The sequence below is a fragment of the Felis catus genome, chromosome D2 (genome assembly GCF_018350175.1).
Source record: "Felis catus isolate Fca126 chromosome D2, F.catus_Fca126_mat1.0, whole genome shotgun sequence".
In the NCBI taxonomy this organism is placed as follows: Eukaryota; Metazoa; Chordata; class Mammalia; order Carnivora; family Felidae; genus Felis; species Felis catus.
Genome location: NC_058378.1, coordinates 15,440,683 through 15,466,627, shown reverse-complemented (window position 1 = coordinate 15,466,627; position 25,945 = coordinate 15,440,683). Strand labels below are relative to the sequence as shown.

At 43.4% G+C, this 25,945-nt stretch overlaps 1 protein-coding gene across 6 annotated transcripts in view; it reads right to left on the bottom strand.

Moving 5' to 3' along the window:
* The window catches only part of PCNX2 (pecanex 2), a 299,548-nt gene that overhangs the window by 154,604 nt on the left and 118,999 nt on the right, over positions 1 to 25,945 (bottom strand). For all 6 annotated transcript variants that reach the window (XM_045039935.1, XM_023240399.2, XM_023240402.2 and 3 more), the window contains 2 exons: positions 11,257 to 11,366; positions 9,825 to 9,921 (listed from right to left, as the gene is read on the bottom strand). In XM_045039935.1, the coding sequence (XP_044895870.1) occupies positions 9,825 to 9,921; positions 11,257 to 11,366 (207 nt within the window). The remainder of the gene's footprint in view (positions 1 to 9,824; positions 9,922 to 11,256; positions 11,367 to 25,945) is intronic.

Sequence of the window (25,945 nt, the reverse complement as noted above, 5' to 3'; positions counted from 1 at the left end):
ACACCTAGTCATCAGAGATTGTTGTTGTCTCCTATGAAAGTAGCCTGAAACACTGTAAAAAGTTTTTAATTTTGGGTTTCTTACTAAATAATTTTTGCTCATTTAAATACACATTATACAGGGCGCCTGAGTAGATCAGTTGGTTAAGTGTCAGACTTTGGCTCAGGTCATGATCTCGGAGTTCAGGGGTTCGAGCTCTGTGTCGGGCTCTGTGCTGACAGCTCAGAGCCTGGAGCCTGCTTCAGATTCTGTGTCTCCCTCTCTTTTTGCCCCTCCCCACTCATGCTCTGTTTCTCTCTCTCTCTCTCTCTCTCTCAAAAACAAATAAACATTAATTTTTTAAATAAATTAATAAAAATTAGAGTATGAAACATCTGAGAAAAATGCAAATTTAGAAGGTCTCTGCAAATTTTTAGTATGAATTAACATTTCCATTATAGGATAACATAATATTGCAGCACTCTAGGACACAGAGAAGAAAGGGAATAGATCATTCATGATCATTGCATCCTGACACTAACAATATTAGCATTTTTATGCTTTCTGGTTCAGTATTTTTGCCTGCGAATGCTGAGGCACGGTTCTAGCTGTAATCATGATGTATATGTATGATTATATATATATGTATATATATATATATACATCATGATGTATAATCATACATATACATATATACATCATACATATTACCTATGCATAGCTTATGAAGGTCTAATCTTAGTGTGCATATAATTTTTTATCTTTTTCAACTGTACTTTCTTTTGTAAGCACTACATATATGTATATTATTGTATAGACTTACTAATAGCCACTTACCAGCGAACTAATTTTCCATCTTGTGATGACCCATAGACGTACACATACAAACAGTGCCATAGTGGAAACTTAAAACATTAAATTCATGACTGAAAGGGAATATGCTGTATTTAGTGCAAGCATTCCCCGACTGTTAGGTTCTGGGTTATCTTCCATTTTTTACCATGATGAATTATGCTGCAGTCATGATCTTGATGTACCTAAATCTTTTTTTCATATTTTGAATTCATCCTTTAGACCACCTCTGATAAATCGACTTATTATATTATAGGTGATGAACTTTAGAATTCTTAAATTTTTTTTTTCAACGTTTTTATTTTTATTTTTGGGACAGAGAGAGACAGAGCATGAACGGGGGAGCGGCAGAGAGAGAGGGAGACACAGAACTGGAAACAGGCTCCAGGCTCCGAGGCATCAGCCCAGAGCCCGACGCAGGGCTCGAACTCACGGACCGCGAGATCGTGACCTGGCTGAAGTCGGAGGCTTAACCGACTGTGCCACCCAGGCGCCCCGATGAACTTTAGAATTCTTGATAAATTATGCTTTTCCAGATGATTGTAATAATTTACACAAATACAAACAATGTCTAAGAAATCTCATCTTGTCCCAGTTGGCAATATCATTAATTTATCCTGTGCTGATTGAGTGGACAAAAAAACAAAAAACAACAACAACAACAAAAAATCAACTCTCTTACTTTAATCTGTATTTCTTTCTTTATAAGAAGGGTAAATATGGTCCTCACAATTACTTCGAAATATTTTGTCCCTAAAGTGAAATACATATACTGATATCATTTGCTTATAGAGTTTTAACAATTAAAGTGTGAGTTGTTGGTAGAAGAAAGATATTTAACTTTTATCAAATTTGTATTGAATATTTTACCAAATTATTTAATTGTATTGTCTTTAAATTAATTAATTTAATTAATTAATTAAACATATAGAAGTATAAAAGTTTTATGGACTCACATCTGTGTGTGTGTATGTGTGTGTGTTTTATTTATTTTCATTTTATAGATTCCAAGTCTGGAAAATCATCCCCTTTCTAGAATTTGAATAAATGTTTGATTTTATTTCATACCTTTTTGGGAAAATTTCTTTTACATTTTTAAAATTGTAAGCCAGGAATACAAAAAAGTGCATAAAATAGATAAATATAATTTAAAAAATAATTATAAAGGGCGCCTGGGGGCGCCTGTGTGGCGCAGTCGGTTAAGCGTCCGACTTCAGCCAGGTCACAATCTCACGGTCCGTGAGTTCGAGCCCCGCGTCGGGCTCTGGGCTGATGGCTTGGAGCCTGGAGCCTGTTTCCGATTCTGTGTCTCCCTCTCTCTCTGCTCCTCCCCCGTTCATGCTCTGTCTCTCTCCCAAAATAAATAAAAAACATTGAAAAAAAAATTAAAAAAAAAAAAAGGGCGCCTGGATGGCTCAGTTGGTTGAGTGTCCAACTCTTGGTTTCAGCTCAAGTCATGATCTCATGGTTTGTGGGATCGAGCCCTGGGTCAGGCTCCTTGCTAACAGTGCAGAGCCTGCTTGGGATTCTCTCTCCCTCTCTCTCTCTGCCTCTCCCTTGCTCTCTCTCTCTCAAAATAAGTAATTAAACTTAAAGATAGATAGATAGATAGATATAGATAGATAGATAGATAGATAGATAGACAGATAGATAGAAGATAGATAAAAAATAATTATAAAGTAAGCATCTCAGTTACTACCAACTGGTTCAAGAAATCTAGCATTTCTAGTCCCAAGAAATCCCTTTATGCGGCTCTCTGATCACAAACCTTTCTATCCCCTCTTGGGGTTCCGCATTAACTATGCTGACTTGGGTGAAAATAAGTTTCTTGCTTTTTAAACAAGAATGATTTTGCGACTTCCATATGGAATTGTTTGTCTATTTTTACCCAACGGATGGCACTATATGAGACATTTTGGTGTCTGGCTTCCTTTGCTCCACATCACATGGTCAAGACTCACCCGTGCCATTGCATATGGCTCCAGTAAGATCTGTTCTGCTGCACACTAGTTATTGCACCGTTGGTAGAATTTCTAGCGGCTTCAGTTTAGGGCTCTTAGGAATTATTGCTAAAAGGAACAATCTTACGTGTGTGTTCTGGTATAAATGTGCAAGATTTGCTCCGGGATAAAAATCTAAGAGTAAAATTTCTGGCTGTAGTATATATGCATCTTCGACCTTATGATCCCAAACTGTTTCCAAAATATACACAGTGATTTATGCCACCACCAGCAGTTCATAAGAGTTCCCTTGCTCTACACTTAACACTGTGGGAACTTGTAATTTTTTGTCAGTCTGGCAAGAGTGAAATGGTAACACAGTGTGCTTTTAGTGTGGAGGTTCCTGATTATTAATTAGCTTACATACATATTCATGTTTTTGGCTATTTTTATTTCCTCTCTTGTGAAGTGCATGTGCAAGCCTTTTGGCCTTTTTTTTTTTTTAATGTTTATTCATTTTTGAAAGACAGAGAGAGACAGAGCACAAGCAGGAGTGGAGTGGAGACAGAGGGAGACAAAGAATCTGAAGCAGACTCCAGGCTCCGCACTGTCAGCACAGAGCCCAACGCGGGGCTCAAACTCACAAACCGCGAGATCATGACCCGAGCCGAAGTCGGACGCTTAACCGACTGAGCCACCCAGATGCCGCCTTTTTGGCCATTTTTAATTAACAAATCTGGCTTTCTTGTTGATTTATAGTAATTGTGTATTCGTCTCTACACTGGTGCTTTACCTACTATACATATTTTAAACGTTATTTCCCATTCTGTGGCTTATTTTTTTAAGTCTTCTTTTTGGGCATTATTTGATAAGTCAAAGGTCATAATTTCAGTGAACTTCAATTTTTTGTTGTTTTTATTTAAAAAATTCTCCCCTACCCTGGAGGTATCATAAAGATAATTTCCTCTATTATGATTCTAAGCACTCTCAGGTTTTGTAATCTCCTATTTAGGCTTATAACCCTTCTGGAACTGACTTTTAAGCAGAGCATCACAGAGGAGGCCTGTTCTATTTTGTTACTTATGAAGAGCCATTTTTTTGTTTCGTCATTCTGTTCCTCCCTCTGTAGTGAGTAGGAAGTTACACACTGTGTTTCTACTCCTTCAGCAGTTACACTGAACATTCCAATAAGCATACTTCCAATAAGCATTCCAATAAGCATACTTGACTTACCAGTCTTAATCAGGATCTTTATTTGCCTCCGGGACATTACGAAGAATTTTTAAGTCTTGGAGTCCATTTCTCCTTCCATCCAGAGTTTTATGTTACCCTTGTATGGTTTTGTACGGCTAATGTTTGCTTGAATTTACCAATGTATCTGCCACTTTTTTTTTCTCCTTGTTCTTTCTTGCGAATTAGACTTTCTGTCTGAGACCATCTGAAGAACATCACTCAGAACTACATTTAGCGAAAGTCTCTCGGCTTCTGTTTACGTAAAATATTTTTATTTTGTCCCTGGTTCTTTAATGATATTTTCACTGGGGGCACCAGCACAGAGCCTGCTTGGGATTCTTTCTCTCTTTCCCTCTCGTTCTGCCCCACCTCTGCTCACGCTGTCTCGCTCTCTCTCTAAATAAATAAATAAACAAAACATTAAAAAAAAATTAAAGATCTTTTCACTGGGCATAGAATTCTACCCTGGCAGATACTTTCTTTCCAGGACATTGAATACATCAAACTTCTGGCTTCTATGATGGGTTTTGATAAGGGAGCTTTCCATTCATCATTCACTTGAATGTAATCCGTTCTTTTGTTTAACTGCTTTAAGATGGTCTGTGTCTTTGATATCTGCACTTTCACTAAGGTTTGTCCTGTGTGGATTCTCTCTTCCTTGCTTTACCCTGCATGTGATTCACTGGCACTCTTGAGTCCCTACATCAGTGTCTTCCATCAATTCCGGCACATTTTCAGATATCATCTCATCAGACATTGATTAGGCTCCAGTCTCTCCCGTTTTTCTGGAATTCTGACTACATATACTTGAGATCTTCTTAGTCTGTGTCACCTGTCTTTGTCTTTCTGTTGTATTTCCTAATTTTTTTGTCTATTAGTGTTGCATCCTGGGTACTTTCTTCTGTCTTGTAGTCCACGAATTCTCTCACCAGAGGTATCTAATCTCGTGTGTGTGTGTGTGTGTGTGTGTGTGTGTGTGTTGACTTCAACTGCTTCATTTTTCCCATTTTTTGTTTGTTCATTTAGGAAGTTCTATTTGGATTTTTTTCAAACATGCTGGATCATTTTAGTATTTTCTATTGTCTGTGAGTTTTACCTCTTACTCCTTTAAACACATTAAGTAGTTTTAAAATGCGTCTGGTAGTTCAAGTGCTTCAAGTACTTGAAGACCTGTTTCTGCTGGTTCCTTGTTTCCTTGTGTAGCTTTTACGTTTTTTTAGCGAGAGCTGCTCATTTCCCTTAGAAAAATGGGTTGGGGAACACGTGGAGACCTAGGAGGCAAGGATCCTCTAGAGAGGATGTGTGTTTCGTATTGCCATGAGGTGTTCCTAGGTGGGGGCCGCTTCAAATTCACTACATAAATTTAGGGGTTAGGGGTGTCAGAATGTGGACTGAAAGCCCACAGCGGAGTGGACTACAACATCCCAGGGATCCAGGGCCGTTGTGTTCAGCACCGAGGCCAATACCTTGCATTCTCCAGGCACTGTGGAGGATGCAACTGATTCCTTCTGGTTCATCCTCCCACTGAGGCTGGGTGACTCAGTGTGGGTCCCCACTGCACACCCATCTTGGCAGTTTTGGGCTTTCTTTTCTCTTCCCCGCAGTTTGAGGGCTGAACACTGAGGCTCAAGATCCCCTGGTTGGGCAGGTGCTCTTGAGGCAAAAGCAGTTTCCTCCTCTGCTTCCTCCAGGTTTCCCTGTTCACTCAGACTTTGACTTGATAATTCCTTATCTTTTGTCACTTTTTTTTTCACATACAAGAAGGACTTTTTTTTTTTTTGTATTTTATTCAGAATTTTCAGTTTTAATCAGCAGAGAGTTTGGCTATAATAAGTCAGCCTGCCATAACGTGAGAGATGGAAAAGTCTCGTTTGATCTTTCTTTTTCTTTCTGGTGAGGGATCAGCACATAAAATCCCTTTTTATCCCTCCCACTGCTAAACAATTACCTCAGCACCATACACTGATTAATCAATTCTTGATTGTGACACGTAGTTTTCACATAATACATTCCTATAAATAATTTGTCTCCTTTCTGTGTTTTACTGATTCACTAATCCCATTCTCCACTCTTGGATCAGTCTCATTTTTTTTTCTTCCGATTACTCAATCTTTATAATATACTCTTAAATCCCAAAGTGCTAAGTTCCTCTTTCTCATTCTTCTTTTTCAGATTTTTTAAAGCTATTATTAATGGCTATTCTTCTAAGTGAATCTTAGAATCATTTCCCCAAGTTGTGAATATAATTCCTCTGGAACTGTTTTGAACTATGTTAAACCTATAAATTTATTAGGAAGAATTGGCATTTAATAAATCTCGACCTTCCTATCCGAAATCAGGTTATGTCTATTTATCACCACTTATTCAGAAGCCCATTTGCATTTTAATAGACTGCTGTGGTTTTCTTTATTTCTGACATTACTTGGTAAAATGTTTCCTATTATCAATTCATGTATTTTGTTGCCATTGTGAGTGGGATTATGGTCTTATTATATTTTCCAAAGTTATTTCTGATGTGTTAGAATGCTCTTGCTTGTCTAAGTTTCTTTGTCTCTAGGGGTATTTGTGAATTCTTATACTGATCATGATCGATATTTAAAAACTTTGCTGTGCACTAAATGTATACAGTAATGCAATCTACTTTTTTTTTTCTTTTAGGACTTAACACAAGCCAGAACTTCCAAAACAATATTCAATTATATTAAGGTTTTGGCTCCCTATTTTAATGTTGATTCTATGCATGTTTAATTAATATATTGGGGCTTAGTACATTGAATATTTAAAATCCATTGTGACATCTTTTTTTTTAAATTTTTTTTTCAACGTTTTTTATTTATTTTTGGGACAGAGAGAGACAGAGCATGAACAGGGGAGGGGCAGAGAGAGAGGGAGACACAGAATCGGAAACAGGCTCTAGGCTCCGAGCCATCAGCCCAGAGCCTGACGCGGGGCTCGAACTCACGGACCGCGAGATCGTGACCTGGCTGAAGTCGGACGCTTAACCGACTGCGCCACCCAGGCGCCCCCATTGTGACATCTTATGTAGTACTTCATGCTCCAACCCTAAAAAAGAAGCTGAAGAAGGCCTCATCCCGGGGCACTGGATGGCTCAGCTGGCTAAGCTTCCGGCTCTTGATTTCGGCTCAGGTCACGATCTCACAGTTCATGAGCATGAACCCCATGTCAGGCTCTAATCTCTCCCTCTCCCTCTGCCCCTCCACCACTCGTTCTTCCTCTCTCTCTCTCAAAAATAAATAATAAAATAAATAAAATTTTTTAAAAAGGCGCTGGTTCCAAACTACACACACAGCAGATATAGACAGCACGGTGCCAGAGAAACCTAGATGATACAACCAGTGGTTACAAAGAAGTTGTTTGAATTGTACAAATAAGAATGAGGTCGTTGTTTGTTTTGTTGGTGGTCTATTTTTTGTTTCTAGGAACTGAGAAAAATAGATACAATGGAAGTAGCATATCTGAATGGGTGAAGAGTATAGGGATTGAGGAGGATGAGTGAGGATAGAAACAGAAAGATCAAGGGGCACCTGGGCGCAGCTCAGTCGGTTGAGCGTCTGACTTTGGCTCAGGTCATGATCTCGTGGTTCGTGAGTTCGAGCCCCACATCAGGCTCTGTGCTGACAGCTCAGAGCCTGGAGCCTGCCTCAGATTCTGTGTCTCCTTCTCTCTGCCCCTCCCCTGCTCATGCTCTGTCTCTTGCTCAAAAACAAATAAACATGAAAAAAAACTTAAAGAAAAAAGAAAGAAAGAAATAGACAAGCTCATGAGGCAGACGGATAAGAAGAAACTAAACCAGGAGTGGAAAGTTCACATTGTTACTGAGTGCATAGCTGGCAATGATCATATGGAAAGGTGGAAGCCCACTGATGGAGCTCTAGGTATCTCTAGTTCTCGATCAAGGTCCCTGGAAGACCCGTCTGTGGGGACAGCCTTGTAAACATGCAGATCCCCAGGCCCTGGCACAGTCCAAATGAATCGGAATAGGAGGAAGGGCTGGAAACCTGATCTAAGGAGGCTCCTTAGGGACTTCTCATACAAAATGAAATTTAAGAAAAGAGGGAGCAAAAAAGAGAGAGCCGGACAGACACAGAGAAATAAAATCAGAGACAAAGAGAGAAATCTCGCACTTGGGCACAAAAGGTTTTATACACCAACCTCTAAAATCTAAATGTGGTAGTCCTATTAAAATATTCTCATTAGACCGGAAGACTTTTCAGAGAGAACACAGGTCACAATAAATCACCCACAGGTTATGTGCGCTTCACTATACAGAGCGTTTCAAAGTGTATGAAAACTGGGGAAGGCAACTCCTAGCTCATCACATCTAAGGAAATGCTGTCAGCCTCTGCCAAGCAACCTTCTTGGTGGATTTCTTCGTTGTCCATACGTTATTTTCAAGGCAACAAATCAGAAAGCATCCTCATGATTCCATGAAATCAGGGAACATTTGGGGAGAACAGTTTTTCTCAGATACCTATAGGAAACCTTTGGGGGAGACATCGGGCCATTCCAGGACTTTATGGCAACTGACCTAGGAATGTCAAGTTTGATCCTGTAAATCTCCTGGTGTAGATGTCAGAGATCAGGTTGCTGATGCGATGTTTCAGTGTCAATGTGTTCCTCCCTTTTTAGCTGCCATCCTATCGGCCCCAGCTGCTTTACCTCCTGCCCTGCTTGTAAACATACCTCTGCTTGTCAAATTCATGAACCACGTCCTTAGTCACGGTGACTGTGCTTTGGTTCCTCAATGTGTTGGCTTGAACTGCACCCACACTCAAAGGCACAGGGGGCTAGGTGTGAAGTTTTTAAATGTTATCCTGTTGCCTGAGTCCTGCACATTGTCTTGAAATTGCGGATTGCGATTGAATCTCATCTAAATTCAACGGCAGTTATCAGCATCAGGCGCTTGGCACCGTGGAGGCCAAGACAAATGAGACGCATCTCCTGGCTGGAGGAGCCTGCAATCAATGGGTCATTTGCCGCTTTTCCATTGATCCGTCGTTCCTCAAAAACATAGGAAAGGCATGACTTCCAGCCAGCAGATCACCCCAAGCTCAACACTCGAATGGCAGATTACACAGCAAATGAGCATTGCTTTTGAAAGTGGTAACGTTTGGAAGATGATACCAAAGACGCTACCCCTCCTCAGATGATGTTTGAAACAACCCCAAGCCATTTTCCCGGCGAACAGAAAAGAGCATCCTTCTTCTAAAGTCTCTGTGTTCTGTTCTTCCTTCTTTACCTCTCTCCTTCTCCCCTCACACGCTCCATCCCATAGAGTCGCTCCCCTCTCCAACATCCCAGATGTAAGTCTTAAAACCCAAGGGCTCCTCACAAGGGCTGTGCAAGTGTCAACCCTGAACGTGGGAAGCGCACTCTGAGCTCAGCATGAGGCTGAGGCCAGAAGGTGTGGAGAGGACTGTGTGGAGCCCACTAGAAACCAGCTTGGCAGATGAGCTTTTATTTGTATGCAGCTGGCCTGCTGCCTGGCACCAGCAGGGGGCAGCATTGACCGAACTCGTTTCATTCAAAGAGCCGAGCAAACTGCCCTCAGCTGAGGACCAATGGAGTGACCGTGGCATATATAGCATCTGCCTTCGAGGGGCTGTCAAAGGTCCACACCTGCCAGGTGGCTCAACAGTCCATGTGCCAACTGTAGACCAAGACAAGGCACCTCTCTCTGCACCAGTGACTGTCATTCCCGCCTAGCCAGGGCCCCGCTGAGAACCTGAGCTTCGCCAGCACGTGCCAAGCCAGGTTAAACAAAATCCTCATGTACATTATGCAACACAAATATCTCACCACTGAGCCTTTCATCTTCTTAGGAAGAGGGTCGGCGGCCAACTCTTCCAGGTTCTGATGTAGAAATTTAGGAAGCAATCTACAATGAATGAAGGACCTGGAAACGAACAAACACACAGGTTATACTCTTTAAAGTATGTGCCTGTCACAACGTTCGAGGCAAATAGCCTCACCTGAGACCTCTCACTCCCAGATGACCAAAGCAAGGGCTCACTCCTTTAATTAATTCATAATAAAGGTGTATTCAGGTGGTCGCAAATCTAATGTTTTGATTCTCAGATTCCCTCCTAATTAAAGGAGTCAAGGACCTCAAGAGGAATGGGCAGCTGATTGCCAACAGCGAAGCTCACAGAGCTTCTCTGTGTCAGCCCATCAGGGCTTCCTCCGCACATAAAAATAGCAGCAAAACTCAACAGTTCAGTAAAATACTTGACGTGAAAAACTGCACAAACCACATGTAACTTTTGCCCATTTCCCGCGTCTTTTATTTTGCTGCATGTGGCAGCCTAAACAATGGTTTCTCTGGCCCCCACACAGTTATGGTCAACATCTGTACATTTGGAAAAATGACATGAGATGATTGCTATCTGAAACTCTGGCATCCCAGGAAGTGTTTCTACTTCCCAAGTGCAAATTTATCAAAGATTTAAAAGACACAATTAGAGGCGCCTGGGTGGCTCAGTCAGTGAAGCATCCGACTCTTGATTTCAGCTCAGGTATTGATCTCACGATTCATGAGTTTGGGTCCCGCATCGGGCTCTGTGCTGACAGTGTGGAACCTGCTTGGGATTCTCTGTCCCTCTCTCTCTCTCCACCCCTCCCCTGCATACTCTTTCTCTCCCTCTCCCCCAAATAAATTTTTTTAAAAAAATAATAAAAGGCACAATTTAAAGGGAAGATAGTACATTTCAAGTAAAAATAATAAAAGGCACAATTAAAGGGAAGGTAGGAAAGTATATTTCAAGTGACTAAAGATTAGTATTAAATATATTTTAAAATGTGGGCACGGCCCTGTTTGGAACAAAAAACAACAGAACGAACTGCAAACCTTGCAGAGATGCCCATCAAGTCTCCACAGGGTAACCACCTAGCGATTCTGCTTCACGGGCCCGGAAAGGGTCCTTGTTGAGGTGGGAGCTGCCCACACAATTCACCCAAAGGAAACTCAAAAGCAGCACTTGGGAGCTAACAGCCCTGTGTCCCTGGCGCTGTGCGTTTTACTCCAAAAGCAAGAGCAGAGGTTAAATGTTCGCTAAAAGTTGGTGCTTGATTTCCATTAGTGTTTGGCCGGTCCTGCACCTCTCCCGTCCTCACCGGGTGGTTGGCTGCGTGAACAGCACAGGAGTCCAGCCACCATGGGGGCCATGGCCCTCTCGCCCCTGTGACAAGGCGAGGGCCACGGGAACCAGGCACAGCGGTGCGTGTTACTCACAGGAGCACAGAGGGGTCACTGCTCTGCCGGCTCAGATGGTAGGAAAGCGCGACCAGGAGGCCACAGAAGGCTGAAAACAGCGCTGGGATGTGCTGAGTGCTCCACGGTTCCTGAGGAAAAGACATCAGATGCCAAGTCATTCCAAGGAGTGGTGCAAAAATCAACTCGCTCTCTATAGAACACGGAGGCACGCATCCCCACGGTCCAGCCAGCCGGGCACGGTGTCCCGGGATCGTCACCGGCACCTGATGGCCAACATGGAAACCAATTCCGATTCTGACACATGCCAGGGCAGGAGTGGGGGCATCTCAAACTACGTGTACATGTTTATGAGAGTATATTTCGTTCATCTTTCCTGAGAATATTTTTTACTTAATCTTTCCTGAAATTTAGGACTTAGAAGATGAACGTTAATCATGTGTTGCCTCTTCTGAATTCATTTCTAATGATAATGACAAGAACTGTATTTCCTAGTGTTTATGTATTCGATGGTGTAAAAGGTACAAGACAGGGAAACACGGCTTAAGAGATCAACTAGTGGACTGAATGACAAATTAAAGACAGTCCTCGAGAAAGAGAAGAATGGTTTTAAACGAAAGGAGCCAGGTAGTCAGGTTTGATGTGATAGAAACACAGACACCAGTAATCAATACGCTGTCCTCAGGGTGGAAGAAAAGAGCCTAGGCCTTATGTGTTCCCACGGTGAGCGGAGTGGGGACCCGGGACCCAGCTCTCTTTCCGCCCATCCCTGGCACCCTCTCCAACACAAACATCCACAAAGAAACCTTCAGCCTTTCAGGGACCACCGACAGAATCTACCGGTGCCTTCCAAAAGCTGAATTGAGACCCAGACTGCAATGCTTTTTTCTCAAGATGCTGATCCTTCTTAAAATTTTTTTTTTCAACGTTTATTTAGTTTTGGGACAGAGAGAGACAGAGCATGAACGGGGGAGGGGCAGAGAGAGAGGGAGACACAGAATCGGAAACAGGCTCCAGGCTATCAGCCCAGAGCCTGACGCGGGGCTCGAACTCACGGACCGCGAGATCGTGACCTGGCTGAAGTCGGACGCTTAACCGACTGCGCCACCCAGGCGCCCCTATGCTGATCCTTTTTAACTCAACAAGGCTGAGTTGATCATTGTGCGTAAAATAAAATACACAAACGAATGATTCAGCTGTGTTCCTTTCCTATCTGGGACAGCTGAGATGTGAAGGCCAAGCTATCGCCTGGCCCTCGGTGGAGGGAGCGGTCTCGAGTCCACAGGCCTCGCCTTCCTGGAAGTTAAGCTGCAGTGCTTCCTCTCCACCCATAGTGAGGGTCTAGAAGCATCTGGAAGGGAAATGAAGACAGCAACCCTGGGGGAGCTGCTGAGCCGCAGCTGGACAGGCCAGAGGCGACGCTGACCGGTTCCTCCCCCGCAAGCCTCGAGGACCAGCGCCTCCGTGAGGCTCTGACTTTCCCAGCGTCCTGAAGGCACCGAGGCAGCTTCCCTGATTCCCTGCAGATGCCCACCCCACCGACTTGCCCTTCCCGGGAGCCAGGGGCCTCTGTTCCTCACTGCTCCCTTTGGAGTTTCCTTTCCGCAAAGCCCTGATTCCTGTGTCCGAGGGAGGGTGGCACTGCCTGGGTCCTAACGCCAGCCCCGCCCTGGCACCCACAGAGTCCCCTGACTGCACCGCATCCCCTAGATGGAGGAAAGGCATCCTCTCCTTCCGCTGTCTCCTTCCGCCCTGCCTATAGAAATGCTTCTGCTGACATCTTAAAAAATCAAAAAAAGCCCCCCCCCCACTATCTCTATCCCCCTCCTTCAGCGCACCCCGGCCTCGCAAGGGACCCGTTAGCCTCCTCCACGTGGGGCACCTCCCCGTGGGGGCAGCAGCTTTGCACAGGGTGGGATTCCAGCTGGGCGAACCTAGCTTTGAACCCCAGCGCTGCCACACGTGAGCTGTGAGGCCTTGGCTGAGTTACTCAACATCTTTGAGCGCTGGGTTCGTTTCCTCTTCTTTAGAAAAGGAAAAGAATACAAACTCAAGGGTGGCTGCAAAGGGTACGCATCTGCGCCCTGGGCCATTTTTTAAAGCTTTTGACACAAGAGGGTTCAATGCAGCCCCTACTTGGTGACTGACGCCCAGCGCCCTGAGCCAGAAAGCTGGCTGTCCTGAGAGATGCTTCCTCTCCACGGTCCCCAGTCAGCTGATTTTCACATCGTCCAACACCTGCCCAGGCCTCCCTTCCTTTCCTGACATCCCACTGGGTAAGCCTCTGCTGTCTCTCTCCTTCCAGCTCTACTGCTGATAGCTTCATAATGGGGGGATCAAACACCCCACTCCCCAGACCCCACAATGTGTCTTCCACATAACAAGAGAATCATCCTCCTCACCTAAAAGAGCACATCGCACTATGGCCTTCACTCAGTATTTTTCAATGATTCCTCATTGCCTAATAAATCTACTCCACAGGAGGCTACATAAGCCAATTAGGATCTGACCCTAGCCCATGTTTGCAGCCTCGTTCCTCCCATTTAGAATATGCACAGCAGCGAAGTCATAAAGCTATGTTGCTTCCCCTACTGCCTTCACACACAGGGCTCCGTCTGTACAAAGGGCTCTCGTGCTCTGACCCTACTCCACTCTCCTCTACCTGGCAAACTCCTACTCATGCTTCAGCACCCCGTATAACAAGTCCCACCTGCTTGGTGCTGCCTCCCTGCTTCCCAGGCAGACTGGAGCCCTCCTCCGTGTATCAAAAACGCCTTTAAACACTTCTACGTCAACACTTAAGATACCTCACTTCTGTTATTTGTGGCCATGGGTAGGACTCGCTCCCTCATCTCAGAGCCACTGAATATAGTTATGCTTAGAGCAGACTCCGAGGGGGGTGGCCTTTCATCTCTAGTTCCCCCATTCTGGGCACAAATGTCAGCACATCAATGGATCTGTGAGTGAGGGGACTGCAAGGTTTCAGTTTTCATGATTACATCGGCCCCTCTTCTATGACCTGTGTGGGAAAGAATCTTCAGCAAGAAAAGAGGGTGAAGAAATTAAGTAGCTTAGATTAAATGTGGACCTGGCAGTAAAGTGCCACCTGCATGATTGGACTAGCGGAGAAAAGGGGATTCTTTGACCTTATCGCTCATTTTTCCTTCAAACAGCGGCCCCAGTGACAGAAAAGTTATTCTGAAGTTTGAGAGTTTTCTTCTTCCCTAAGAGTCCACCCATGAAACATTCATCGGCTCCCCCCCACCCCCCACTATGTGCCAGGCATCGAGGCTCACGCTCGTGAGGAGGGCAGACACGAGGCCCCGGGGAGGGAGGATCCTGCGGTAAGGTGGGACAGGCAACTTGACAGTGAGGGGCCAGGTACTCACAGAGCAGGAAGCAGAGGCTCCCGGGAGTCAAGGGAGGGGCTTTTAACTGCACAGAAGAAACACAGGAGAACGTGGTCCCTTCCCTGCAGAGCCTTCTGGACAGGCCAAGCTCTCGGCTTTTCGGGTACCTGTGTGTGTACTCCACGTGTCCTCCTCGGCTCCCTGCTCTGGCCGCCCACCTGGGGCTTTATATTCGGCTATCACCAAAACCAACAACAAAAAGTTTTCCGAAAGGGAAAAACCTGCTAAACTCCGTTTCCTTCCATTGATTCCTCTGTACTTGCCTATGCTATGTATTTATTTCATTCACAATTTTGTGACGGTACAGGCATTCCTTTTACATGCAGCCCATAAAAAATGCTGGGGGAAAGAAACACTCTGAGAAGGATTTAGTAGCCATGACCATGGAAATAATCGTCACTGCATGGAACAGAGAGGAAAGGTCAAGGGACAAGCAAGCACTGGCAGGATGATGCCAGCTCATCACTTCCTGGAAGACGTGATTCTGCGGAAGGTCCCTCACTTCTCCACGGCTCAGCTTCCTCCTCTGTGAAAGGTGACAATGTCCCCTTTCTTGACAATGTCCCCTGTAATGACCTGATCTGAAACAGCCTTGCTCACTGCCAAGGGGTATGTCAACGTTAGTTTCTAAGTAACTGGAAAAGCAGGAGCACCCGTGACGGATGGTCTTCACAGACAATTAAATCTGGACGAAATCTATTTAAACAATTAAGTTTACCTACTTTATCTGCCCCCTACCCCTTACCTAATCTCATTTGTTCTGTACTTAATTAAATCCCTCCAGTGCAAACATAAAAGGTCAGTATAAGGGACCCTCCCTTTTCACCCGCTGAAACAGCAGTTGGTACAAAAGCAAGTGGAAGGTTAAAATATCAAATCAGAAACAGTGGCGTAGGAGGTCAGCCATGTCCCCGTTCCTTCTACGTCCCAGCATTTGTCCCAGTCTGTGATTGTGCATCTGTGTAAGTGACTGTTTGATTGCCCTCTGATCCCCCCACTGGGCCTGGCCCGTTGACAGCAGGAACTCATCCACTTTAGCCCAGCATATTCTGAGCACCTTGTGCAGTCCCCTGGCCCTGAAAGACATTTAATAAATATGTGTAGAACCAATGCACTGTATCTGAGCAACTGTTGCTTCCTCACTATATAATGCTGACCGAAGGAGGGGAACGACACAGATCTTCTTAGTACCTACAAGTACACAGGAGGTCCCTCTTCTGCAGGGCACAACAGTCATTGAAAGCATGGACTCTGGCATCGGGCTGCCACTTTGGTCCAAACTGTGCTGATTATTTACACTAAGACACTGGGCAAGCCACTAAGCCTCGGTCTCCTTATCTAAGAGAATTTCACAGGGCACGCCCCCTAGGGTCGTTGCAAATAGTATATGAAATACTACGTCTGAAGTACTTGGAGTGGCCCGCGTAAAATGCTCAATAAACGTCTGCTTTTACTATAGGTTTTACGAAGTCACTGTCACGGTCCAGTCGCGCTGCTCTAACAAAATATTGTAGACTCATAAACAGCAGAAATGTATTGCTCACGGTTCTGCAGGCTGGGAAGTCCAAGATCGAGATGCCGACATATTTGGTATCTGGAGAAAACCTACTTTCCCTTCAGAGCTGGCTCCTTCTTGCTGTAAGGGGTGAGGGGGTTTCTCAGGCTTCCCTTATAAGAGCATTAGGCCCGCTCACAAGGGCTCCAGCCTCATGACCTAAGCATCTCCCGAAGCCCCCACCTCCTAATACCATTACCCTGAAGGCTAGGATTTCAACACATGAAATTGGGGGGAACATGGACATTCAGACCATAACAGATACATAACAGGACTGAGAACAGCAGTAAAACCGTATTTCCTGAAAAAATTAAAATTGTCCTTCGGTCGTTCTCCAGGAGGCAAAAAGAACAATGAGATTTTGTAGATCCCGTTTATCCCTTCTGTTTCTACAAGGAAAAGAGGAACCCCTCTGCAAGAAATGAATCTGACCTTGCCAAGATGCGACACTAGCATCCCAAGCTTCACGGTCTGAACTGACGGGTCACTCTATGACTTGAAGCTATTCTGTTCCTTCTGGTCCTGTGGCAGTAAACATCTGTATTCACTCCTCCATACATGTGATTTCTTTTAAGCATAACTAATGACTTCAGGCTAAACTGTCAGACATAAACAAATGGCAGTGTGGCCACAGGGGTGGGATGCAAGGAATGAATATTTCCTTCAACAGAGTAAAAGGAGAGAGATGCCAGAATGGCTAAGTGCTCTTCCCAGAACAAGGGTGGGATGGCAAGAAGTATTCATATTCCAGGCACTGATTTGCATGTTTTCTGCCTCAACCTCATATCTTCACACAATTGTGTCTTAGAACCCGGGTGTCCCTGCACTTGGACAGATTGCAAAACGCAGACTGCTTGGATCTCCCTTGGCTCTGTACTCCAGGGCTTAACCTTGTTCGTATTGGCAACAGTAATAGATAAAAAAAATAGACAGATACAGATTCCTCTCTTGCTCTCGCTCACTCTCACTATACACACAGAGCTACTCAGTAACTTGGATATCAACATGAGTTACTCTTTCATGTGCAGAGTGCCAAAATATGCAAAACCATGCCATCTTCGGGAAAAATTATTTTAGATCTGGATGAGATCTCAGAGCTGAGCCAGACTCACCCCTTCAAGGTATTGATCAAGTAAGAAGACAAGAAGAAGGGAAAAGACTTACCCAAGGCGGCAAGACTAGGAGGAAGCCCCTAGTTCAGGGCTCGGTATGCTCCATTACCCTAAACGTTTATACTGTTGACTGTGCAAAATACAAGCATTTCTCACACCTCCCATAAAAATGGTTAGTATGCTTTGCACAATCACTATCGATCATAAGTTCCTGGCTTTACAGTCTGTTTTATTCATTTATTCATCCCCCAGTCAACAGTGCTGGACATCTCTTGAGGTAACTGCCTGGTTCAGGGCTGGCTGTAACAAACAATACCACAAGCACCTAGAAAAGTGCTCTGGGGGGAGCTCAGGGGAGCTCATGGAGGACTGAGAAAGGAACTGGGGTGCAAAAGGCGACAAGGAATGAACGTGAGTGGACGGGGCTCCAAGCCATGGAGGGGTGCCATGTTTCCAGGCTGCACGGACCGGCTCCCAGGCAGGGACCTGGTCACGCTGCAGGATGGGTACGGCTGGGTGTCACTGTAAAGATACACAGAGAGAAGATTACAGGGATGGATTAAAGAAGGGGAAACAGTGAAGCTTGGAGGAAATGCATGGAAGGGAAATGACCTTTATGGGTCTATCATCCCATAATTCTCGACGCTGGGAAGAGAGGAATCTGGGTGCCATTGATTGAAGATCAAACCAGAGGAAATGCGTTTCGGCATCAGCGGTGGAACGTGAATATGATTTAAGGAAGAACTTCCTGACACTGATGATTACAGCAAGTTACAACTGGGGAAACATCAGCCTTTCCTTTACACACATTACTTTAAAACACAGGTATTCTCCTTGGAGAATGAAGGCGTAAGCGTGCCTGGAAGGGAAGGAAGGAAGAGAAGCTTACTGAAAGCTTTCCTTTTGCTTTTCTCGCGCAGAACATGGTCCTGCTTAACAGCTCCACAATCTACCACACACACATACACACACACACACACACACACACACACACACACACACCCCTAAATAAACAACTTGAACATAAGAAGAAACTCTTCAGAATTATTTTACAGAATTAAGATGGGGGGTCAACAAGATAAACTACCTTTGTCCCATTTTTATTCCTTTCTCCTGTCCCCTTGCTAATGACACCCCCTGTGTCCATCCCCCGGGGCCCGCCCTTCTCCCCCTGCCTAGTCTCGCAGGCAGGACTGCCCTGCCCTACCCGGCCTTATCCTGCCCTGCCCTACAGACGAGCAAAGGCCAGACGGATGGTGGCTTTCCTCAGCATCGGGAGCATTCGCAGCCACATTTCTAGAAGGATCTGAGCTTGTCGAGTCAGAGATACAGTAAGAAAAGAAATGGGTCTGAAGAAGTTTTTACTTTACTCTTTATTTGGGGATAGAGACGGGAATGTTGACATTTGAGGGAGAAAAGCACAACTAACCTGAAAAGGGCTTTTGAAAGAAAACCACCAAATGCACTGTGTTTTTTTTCTGCAGATGAGCTCAGTTGCATTTCCAGGAAGAGAAGCAGAAGGGAAGAGAGGAAGTACAGACTCACATTGCTAATGGACTTCTCTACATAAACTTCTCTATTTTAAACAGATGGGTATTAGTCCTGAATTTTATTTTATAAATGTGACTTTTATTATACTCACAGACACAATCACACATATGTACATGGACACACGATACATACATATATATGTATATGTGTATATATATATATATATACATACACACATATAAAGATTTTGAGATAAGGTTTTAAACAATCTATCACTCACTGATAATGAAGTATATACCATGTGACAGTTTGCTTCAAAATTAACATCCCTAATTGCTTGGAGATGTGTCTCAAGGGCGCCTGAATTGGGAATGATACGGATTGATGAGTGCTGGTTTCCTAAAACTCCCACAGGTTTTGAAATATTTTTATGAGGTAGAAATAAAACTGTCTAATAGTCCTACAGTTCTGTGGTAGATTTCACATGCATTTGGGAATTCTTTTGATGAAATGCACAGGGAGCTTCAGCTTCTCTCTGAAGGGAGTCTTGGCTTTCAGCCTTTTTTTTATTCCCCGGGAATGTTAGACATCTCTACAATGGAACTTACAGAGAAGATGGAGGGCTTAGTTATGAAATGAATGCAAACAGGCCAGGTTCTCACTCTGCTAAGCCCTTCATTTCAGGCTCACACGCTTTCTTTTTTAAGGAAAAATGAATGAATTTTTCTTAGTTCACTAAATATCAGGGCAGTTGCAAGATCCAGGCTTTCATACTTCCTAAAATAAGAATTAGATCATAACACTTTGACTCTGATATCAGTCCTATTTTTCTAGGTCTATTTTTGACAAGAATCTCATCTTGAAGTAAAAGGAACTCTGTGCCCCTAACGTTCCAGAAATTCGGTAAGATCAGCTATCTGGCACTGTATGCTCTATTCATATGGCTCACAGGCCACCATGTGACAGGCACTTGTGAGCCTGCCCGGGACATACTCTGGGCTCCCCCTCCCCCCGCCCCGCCCCTCCAGACTGGAGCTAAGCCCACAGCATCCCCTGTTGATACCCTTCTCCTATCTTGAACACTGGGTGTCCCCTCCCGCCCAGAGCCCCCCACTGAATCTGATTCCTAGTAGGTAGTCACTATGTGCTGAGTAAATAAATAAATGATCATACTAACAAATACGACAAGTCAGACTTCACTGTCTACTAAACGTAGATTTTTCTTATTTCACATTCTTTTTCATTTTGGTGAAAAACATTATATGTTTGTGATTCAAGAAAATATTTGAATTTAAGAAACAAAACAGATGAACATAGGCGAAGGGGAGGAAAAATAAGATAAGATAAAAACCAAGAGGGAGACAAACCGTAAGAGCCAAACAGAGAACAAACAGGGTTACTAGAGGGAGGTGGGTGGGGGATGGGCTAGATGGGGATGGGCATTAAGGAGGACACTGGTTGGGATGAGCCCTGGGTGTTTTGTGCAAGTGATGAGTCACTAAATTCTACTCATGAAAGCAATACCATACTATATGTTAGCCAACTTGAATTTAAATAAAATGGGCGGGGGGGGTAGAAAATATTATAGTTTTAGGAACAGGCATAAGGAAACATGAGATCATGAGCTAGCCAGACTGACTGACAGGTGCCATTCATCCAAACCTATCCATATCAACATAGATAAAAATAAATAACACACACACACACACACACACACAAATATGTATGTTTTCTGAAAAATACTGACATTTACTTTCCTTCTCATACCCTTCTTCTCTGTTACCTATATTTATTCATTCCAAACGTTTACAGAATTCCTTTTAAGTAATAGTGACTTTGCATCGGATATAAAAAGAAGTGAATATAAACGACAGTCTGTGATTCTGAGGGGCTCATGGTCAAACTGGGAAATGCTAAAATATACACGCACACAATCAAAGCCACAGCAATAGTTCTTAGGTACTGAGCAATGACCTGATGGCACACTTCACATGTATTATGACATTTAGTTCTCAGCACACCTTAAAGTTAAGTGTTGCTCATTTTAAATACGAGAAAACAGAGGCTTACATTTTACTAGCTGTTATGGTATCTGTATTTTCCACATAGAACTGATTACATACAGAAGCAATAACTAATGTGTGAGCACCAAAAACACAACATTGCGCACAGAATGTCGCAAGAGAGAAAAATATCCTCCTCCTGGCATGGCCGGGACAAACACAGTCTTCCATGTCTACTCGGATCCCTAGGATCCACACTCCAGGCCTCATATTTTCTTTTCCACACACCCTCCCGTCTCCCCATCACTCCAAACTGGACCCTCACTGAATCCTACCAATACTCATTTCACTGCCTTTCCTGGACTTGACCATTCCATACTCTGTGCCTACGACTGAAACCTCAGGCCGGATCTCCACTCGACTATTGCAATTCCATTTTGAACAACTGAACTATCATTATTTTTCCTCCAGTTTTCCCCAAATCGGAGTCAAAGGGCCACTGTCAAAGTCATCCAACCGAAGTTTGAGGGTCATGACAATCCAGTGGGAACTGGGTTTACAGACCAATTATACTTTTTTTTTTTAACTTCCTAGGAAGGGCAGTGTGACAGAAAGCACTAGCTGACTACCTAAGCAATAAACACGTATTTCTCCCTTCTTCCCCACAAGCAATAACCTCCTTACTGGTTGTTCAGACAGCTAAAAGGCTTGTGATTTCCCCTCCCTTGCAGCTAGAAGTGACTTGATTCTAACCAAAAACATAATCCAAAGTCCAGTGTAATAAAAGGCAAATTACAACTTGGATTTCATTTTCAAACTTACTATTAAACATTATCACCATTAGGTTAATCATCATCCTAACCATCAACTACTTATGCTAACAATAGTTCCCTTGTATTAGTTTTCTACTGCAGTGTAACAGGCTGCCACAAACTCAGTACCTGAAACATAAGCTCATGATTGCATGGGGTCCATGGGTCAGAAGTCTTCAGGCAGCACGGCCAAATCCTCTGTTTGGGGTCTCCCCAGGCTGTAATCGCGGTGTGGGTCGGGCTGCGATCTTACCTGAGACTCGGGGTCTCCTTCCAAGCTCACTAGCGTTGGCAGAACTCAGTTCCTTGAAGCTACATGACCAATGTCCTCATTTCCCTGTTGGCTCTCTGCTGAGGTCCACTTTCGCTTGGGAGAGGCCATTCTCAGGTCCTTGACTTGGGGCTCTCTCTGTTAGCAGTTCACAACATGGCTGTTTACTTCTCCAAAGCCACAGGGCGGGGACGGGGGAGTCTCCCGGCTTCTTCTGGCTCTGACCTCGAGATCTTCTTTGAAGGGACTTGGCTGAGTATCTGATTAGATCAGACTCATCCAGATTACCTCCTTTTTGATTTAGTTAACTGATCAGGGGGACTTAATTACATAGGCAAAATCCCTTTCAACTTTGCAGCTAATGTAACCTAATCACACCCTGTCCTATTCACAGGGCTGGAAAGGGGATTAGGCACACCAGGGGGCAGGGGTCTTGGGACAACTTTAGATTTCTGCCCACCACACCATTTAATGAGAACCCTTGAGCTAGGCACTTTATATACATTACCCATCTAATTTCACTTACTTCTGACAACTTTTATATGAGGCAGTTATTTCTAATCCACTTTACAATTGAAAAAAAAAAAAAAAAACCAACAATGTGAATTAGCCACATGCCCTTGGGCAAATAACTTCAGCACTCTCTGCTTCACATTTACCACCCAGAATATAGAAATGCTATTATCTTCCTCATGTATCACGCAGGGCTATAATAAAGGGCAAATCAGAAAATGCTTAGGAATTGATTTTGAAAATTAAAGTCCCATAGACCTGAAGGTATCTCATAAGCCTGTGCATTGTTCTTTTGTCTAGGAAATCTATTTACACTTCACATGTGCTAAAGAGGATGGCACAGACATAAGAGAATACAAGATCGGGGCGCCTGGGTGGCTCAGTCGGTTAAGCGTCCGACTTCGGCTCAGGTCGTGATCTCAGGTTCATGGGTTCGAGCCCTGTGTCGGACTCTGCACTGATAGCTGAAGCCTGCTTCGGATTCTGTGTCTCCCTCTCTACCTGCTCCTCCCCTGCTCATGTGCTCGCTCGCTCTCTCTCTCTCTCTCTCTCTGTCTCTCTCAAAAATAAATAAAATAAACAGACATTTAAAAAAAATTTTTAAAAGATGCAAGACCTGGGATCTGTGATGTGTGATGTTGAGGAAGGCATTTAATCTAAGGATCCACATTTCCTCATATTAAATAATAAAAGGAAGGGGTTGGACTAGGGGACATCTGAGGCCCATTTCAAAACTAAAACTATTTTAGAACTATGAGTTTGTTTTACATCTACAATGAGATTTTCAATCCTGAATGCAGGGGAAATGTCATTGTTTTAGTTGCAACCCTAGAAAACTATGGGAAAACCTCTCCCACAAGCAGTTGTTAATGGTGCTAGGAAACATTAAATTATAATAATGTGCCTCAACCTCTGAATCTCTGGATCCCCGTGCCATCAATAAACTAGAATCTCTTTGTAAAGGATAATAAAAAACAGAAATCATGGTTTACCCAGACATACAGAAAACCCAGCTAATTAACTACTGAGCCATTTCTCCAGGGAGCAAATATTCTGGTTGTTTCTGTCTATCACTCTCAAATATTTAAGCCAATGAAGAGTCCATTCATATGTTACTTGCCACCAGGTTGGCTGATTCAAAGAGAATATGGAATTGAAGGAGGAATCAAATTTGTCCCCTAATTCATATTCCAAAAAGCAAAATTAGCTCAAAGCCCCTCAATCTGCTATCAAAATAAAATAATATAAAATCAAGGACATAAGTATATATCAAGATCCACATAAAGAAATATATCCCTGGCAAGGCAAGTGGCATGTTGAAATTGTTCACAAGGGCTCATCAATCTATCACAGAGATAAAAGAAAAAAAAAAAGTCAATCCCAGCAATGCAAAGAGTAAGCATAAAAGGCATAAACAAAAGCATCGTTAAACAAGAAGTGGAGTCACAGCTCTGGGTAAGCGTGTTGGGCTGAAGACGGGTGAACTTTTCTTTTTTCCTAACGACTCCCTTGCAAATTTGCTAACCACCTCCTTTCAATTCACAGCACTTAATAGGTGCTGCATTTTAAAGTGGAGAGTTGATCTGTGACCATTAGAAAACTCAGGACTTACAAGCAAGAAGGGAAAAACACAAATTGCTCTGTTTTTACCAAAAGCTGTTTTTCAAAATACTGTATAGACGGACTATTAAGATTCTATAACAATAGCCCCAATTTATCACAAGAGATGCTTGTTCTGCGCTGAGCAAGGGAAGTCAATACCTCTAAAACGAAATAAACCTTTCCAAAGTAGCCCCAGTTCCAAATGGTAAAAAGCCCGTTTCAACACCTAAGTAAATCCCAGAGCCTTTGAAGCGTTCATTCCCCTTACACAGTTAGCAGCGTGCTTTCGAAATGCAATTATTTACTATCATCCAACAGTTATTTATGCTTATAGCATGCCATAAACAGAAAGGAAAATGGAAATAAACAACAGTCTCTGCCCAGGATTGTAAATGGATTTTGTCCCTTGCGCCAGTTTTGATCACTTGGCACTGACTGCCTTGAGCCCTGTCTGGGCAGCCCGTGGCTCTACTGACCTCAGTAAGAACAATGCTGTGATTGGTTAGTAATGTCTGATATGAAGGAGTCAGACTTGAGGAGATGAAGGAATGATAACAAATGAATCACAACTAGGTAAAAACCAAAAAAAAAAAAAAAAAAAAAAATCCCATCTTTGTGAATGCCACATTCTTCAACAGTTTCTGAAACCCTCTAAGAATTTTGCAAGGAAAAGTCATTTAACAATCCCAGGAGTATAAATTACTTTTGATAATATTTGAACTGGTAATAATGAGCCTTCAGCACTTGTCAAATGAAATGGGTTTTTCAGAGCATACAACTTGTCCTTTAGAAATTAATCTAAGAAGTCCCATGAGCTGCTCCTTTGCAGAAAGCATCCTGATGTTGGAAGAATATTCTGTCTTCCATAGATTCAATCACAATTCTATTGTCAACGAGTTATTTTTCAGTATCAAATGAGGCGTCCGTGCTCAAAAGCATGAGGCAAAAGACAAAGGTTTGCCATAAGTCAAAGATTTAGAGCAAGCTGCTGTGGTTTAACAGAGAGATAGCTAGCATAACTCAGCTGATGAAGACTCAGGAACTTATGATTTTGATCTGACCACTCATAAGGTTATTTGGGAAGTCAACTGGTGGAGTGTTTTAATGCCTTTTTTTCCATCACCACTGGGGCCATAAGCTCATCTATGGCACTCAAATCTTGGGGTGGATGACTTTTTTTTCTGTAAGTTCCCTTCATGAAACCACTATTCTTAGGATGCACAACATGCCCAATGTATCAAAAACATGCATTTTCAGCCTTATATTCAACGTTTTCAATAACTATGATTACTGCCAAGATATCCAGTCTTCTCTCTCATTTATCATTAGTAGGTTAATCTCCTTACCACCTTGCCCATCTGCCATGGTCATTCATTCCTAACTCTGATGAAAATGGTTCATGTGCTCAACTGCATATGGCGAAGTTCTTAAGGCCAAAGACAAAACATTTGAAGGCTGTGCTGACCAACTTTCTCTTTTCTGATCATCCACCTTTGAACTAACTTTGATCTTATCACCATCTTTGAACTAACTTCTTTCCTATCTCTATAGTACCTGGCAGAGTGATTTCTAAAGAAATAAATACATGTTGACTAGCAGGCTGTGAACTTTCCAGCTCCTGCACCAGTTACAGAAAACTTGCATTTTCCATTTCCATCAAACAAACAAAATTATATGTGCATCAGGTGTTTTTTGCTAATCAGGGTTGCAAAGAAGGGTATAAAAGTGTGGGGTCCTGGTCAAAATGGCATTAAAAACAGAGGACTAGCTTTCCTCCTCCCATGATGTCTAATAAAATATTCAAAAAGGGAAAAGGGGCACCTGAGTGGCTCAGTCGGTTGAGCGTCCAACTCTTGATTTCTGTTCAGCTCATGATCCCAGGGTGGTAGGACTGAGCCCCATGTTGGGCTCTGCACTGAGTATGGAGCCTGCTGAAAATTC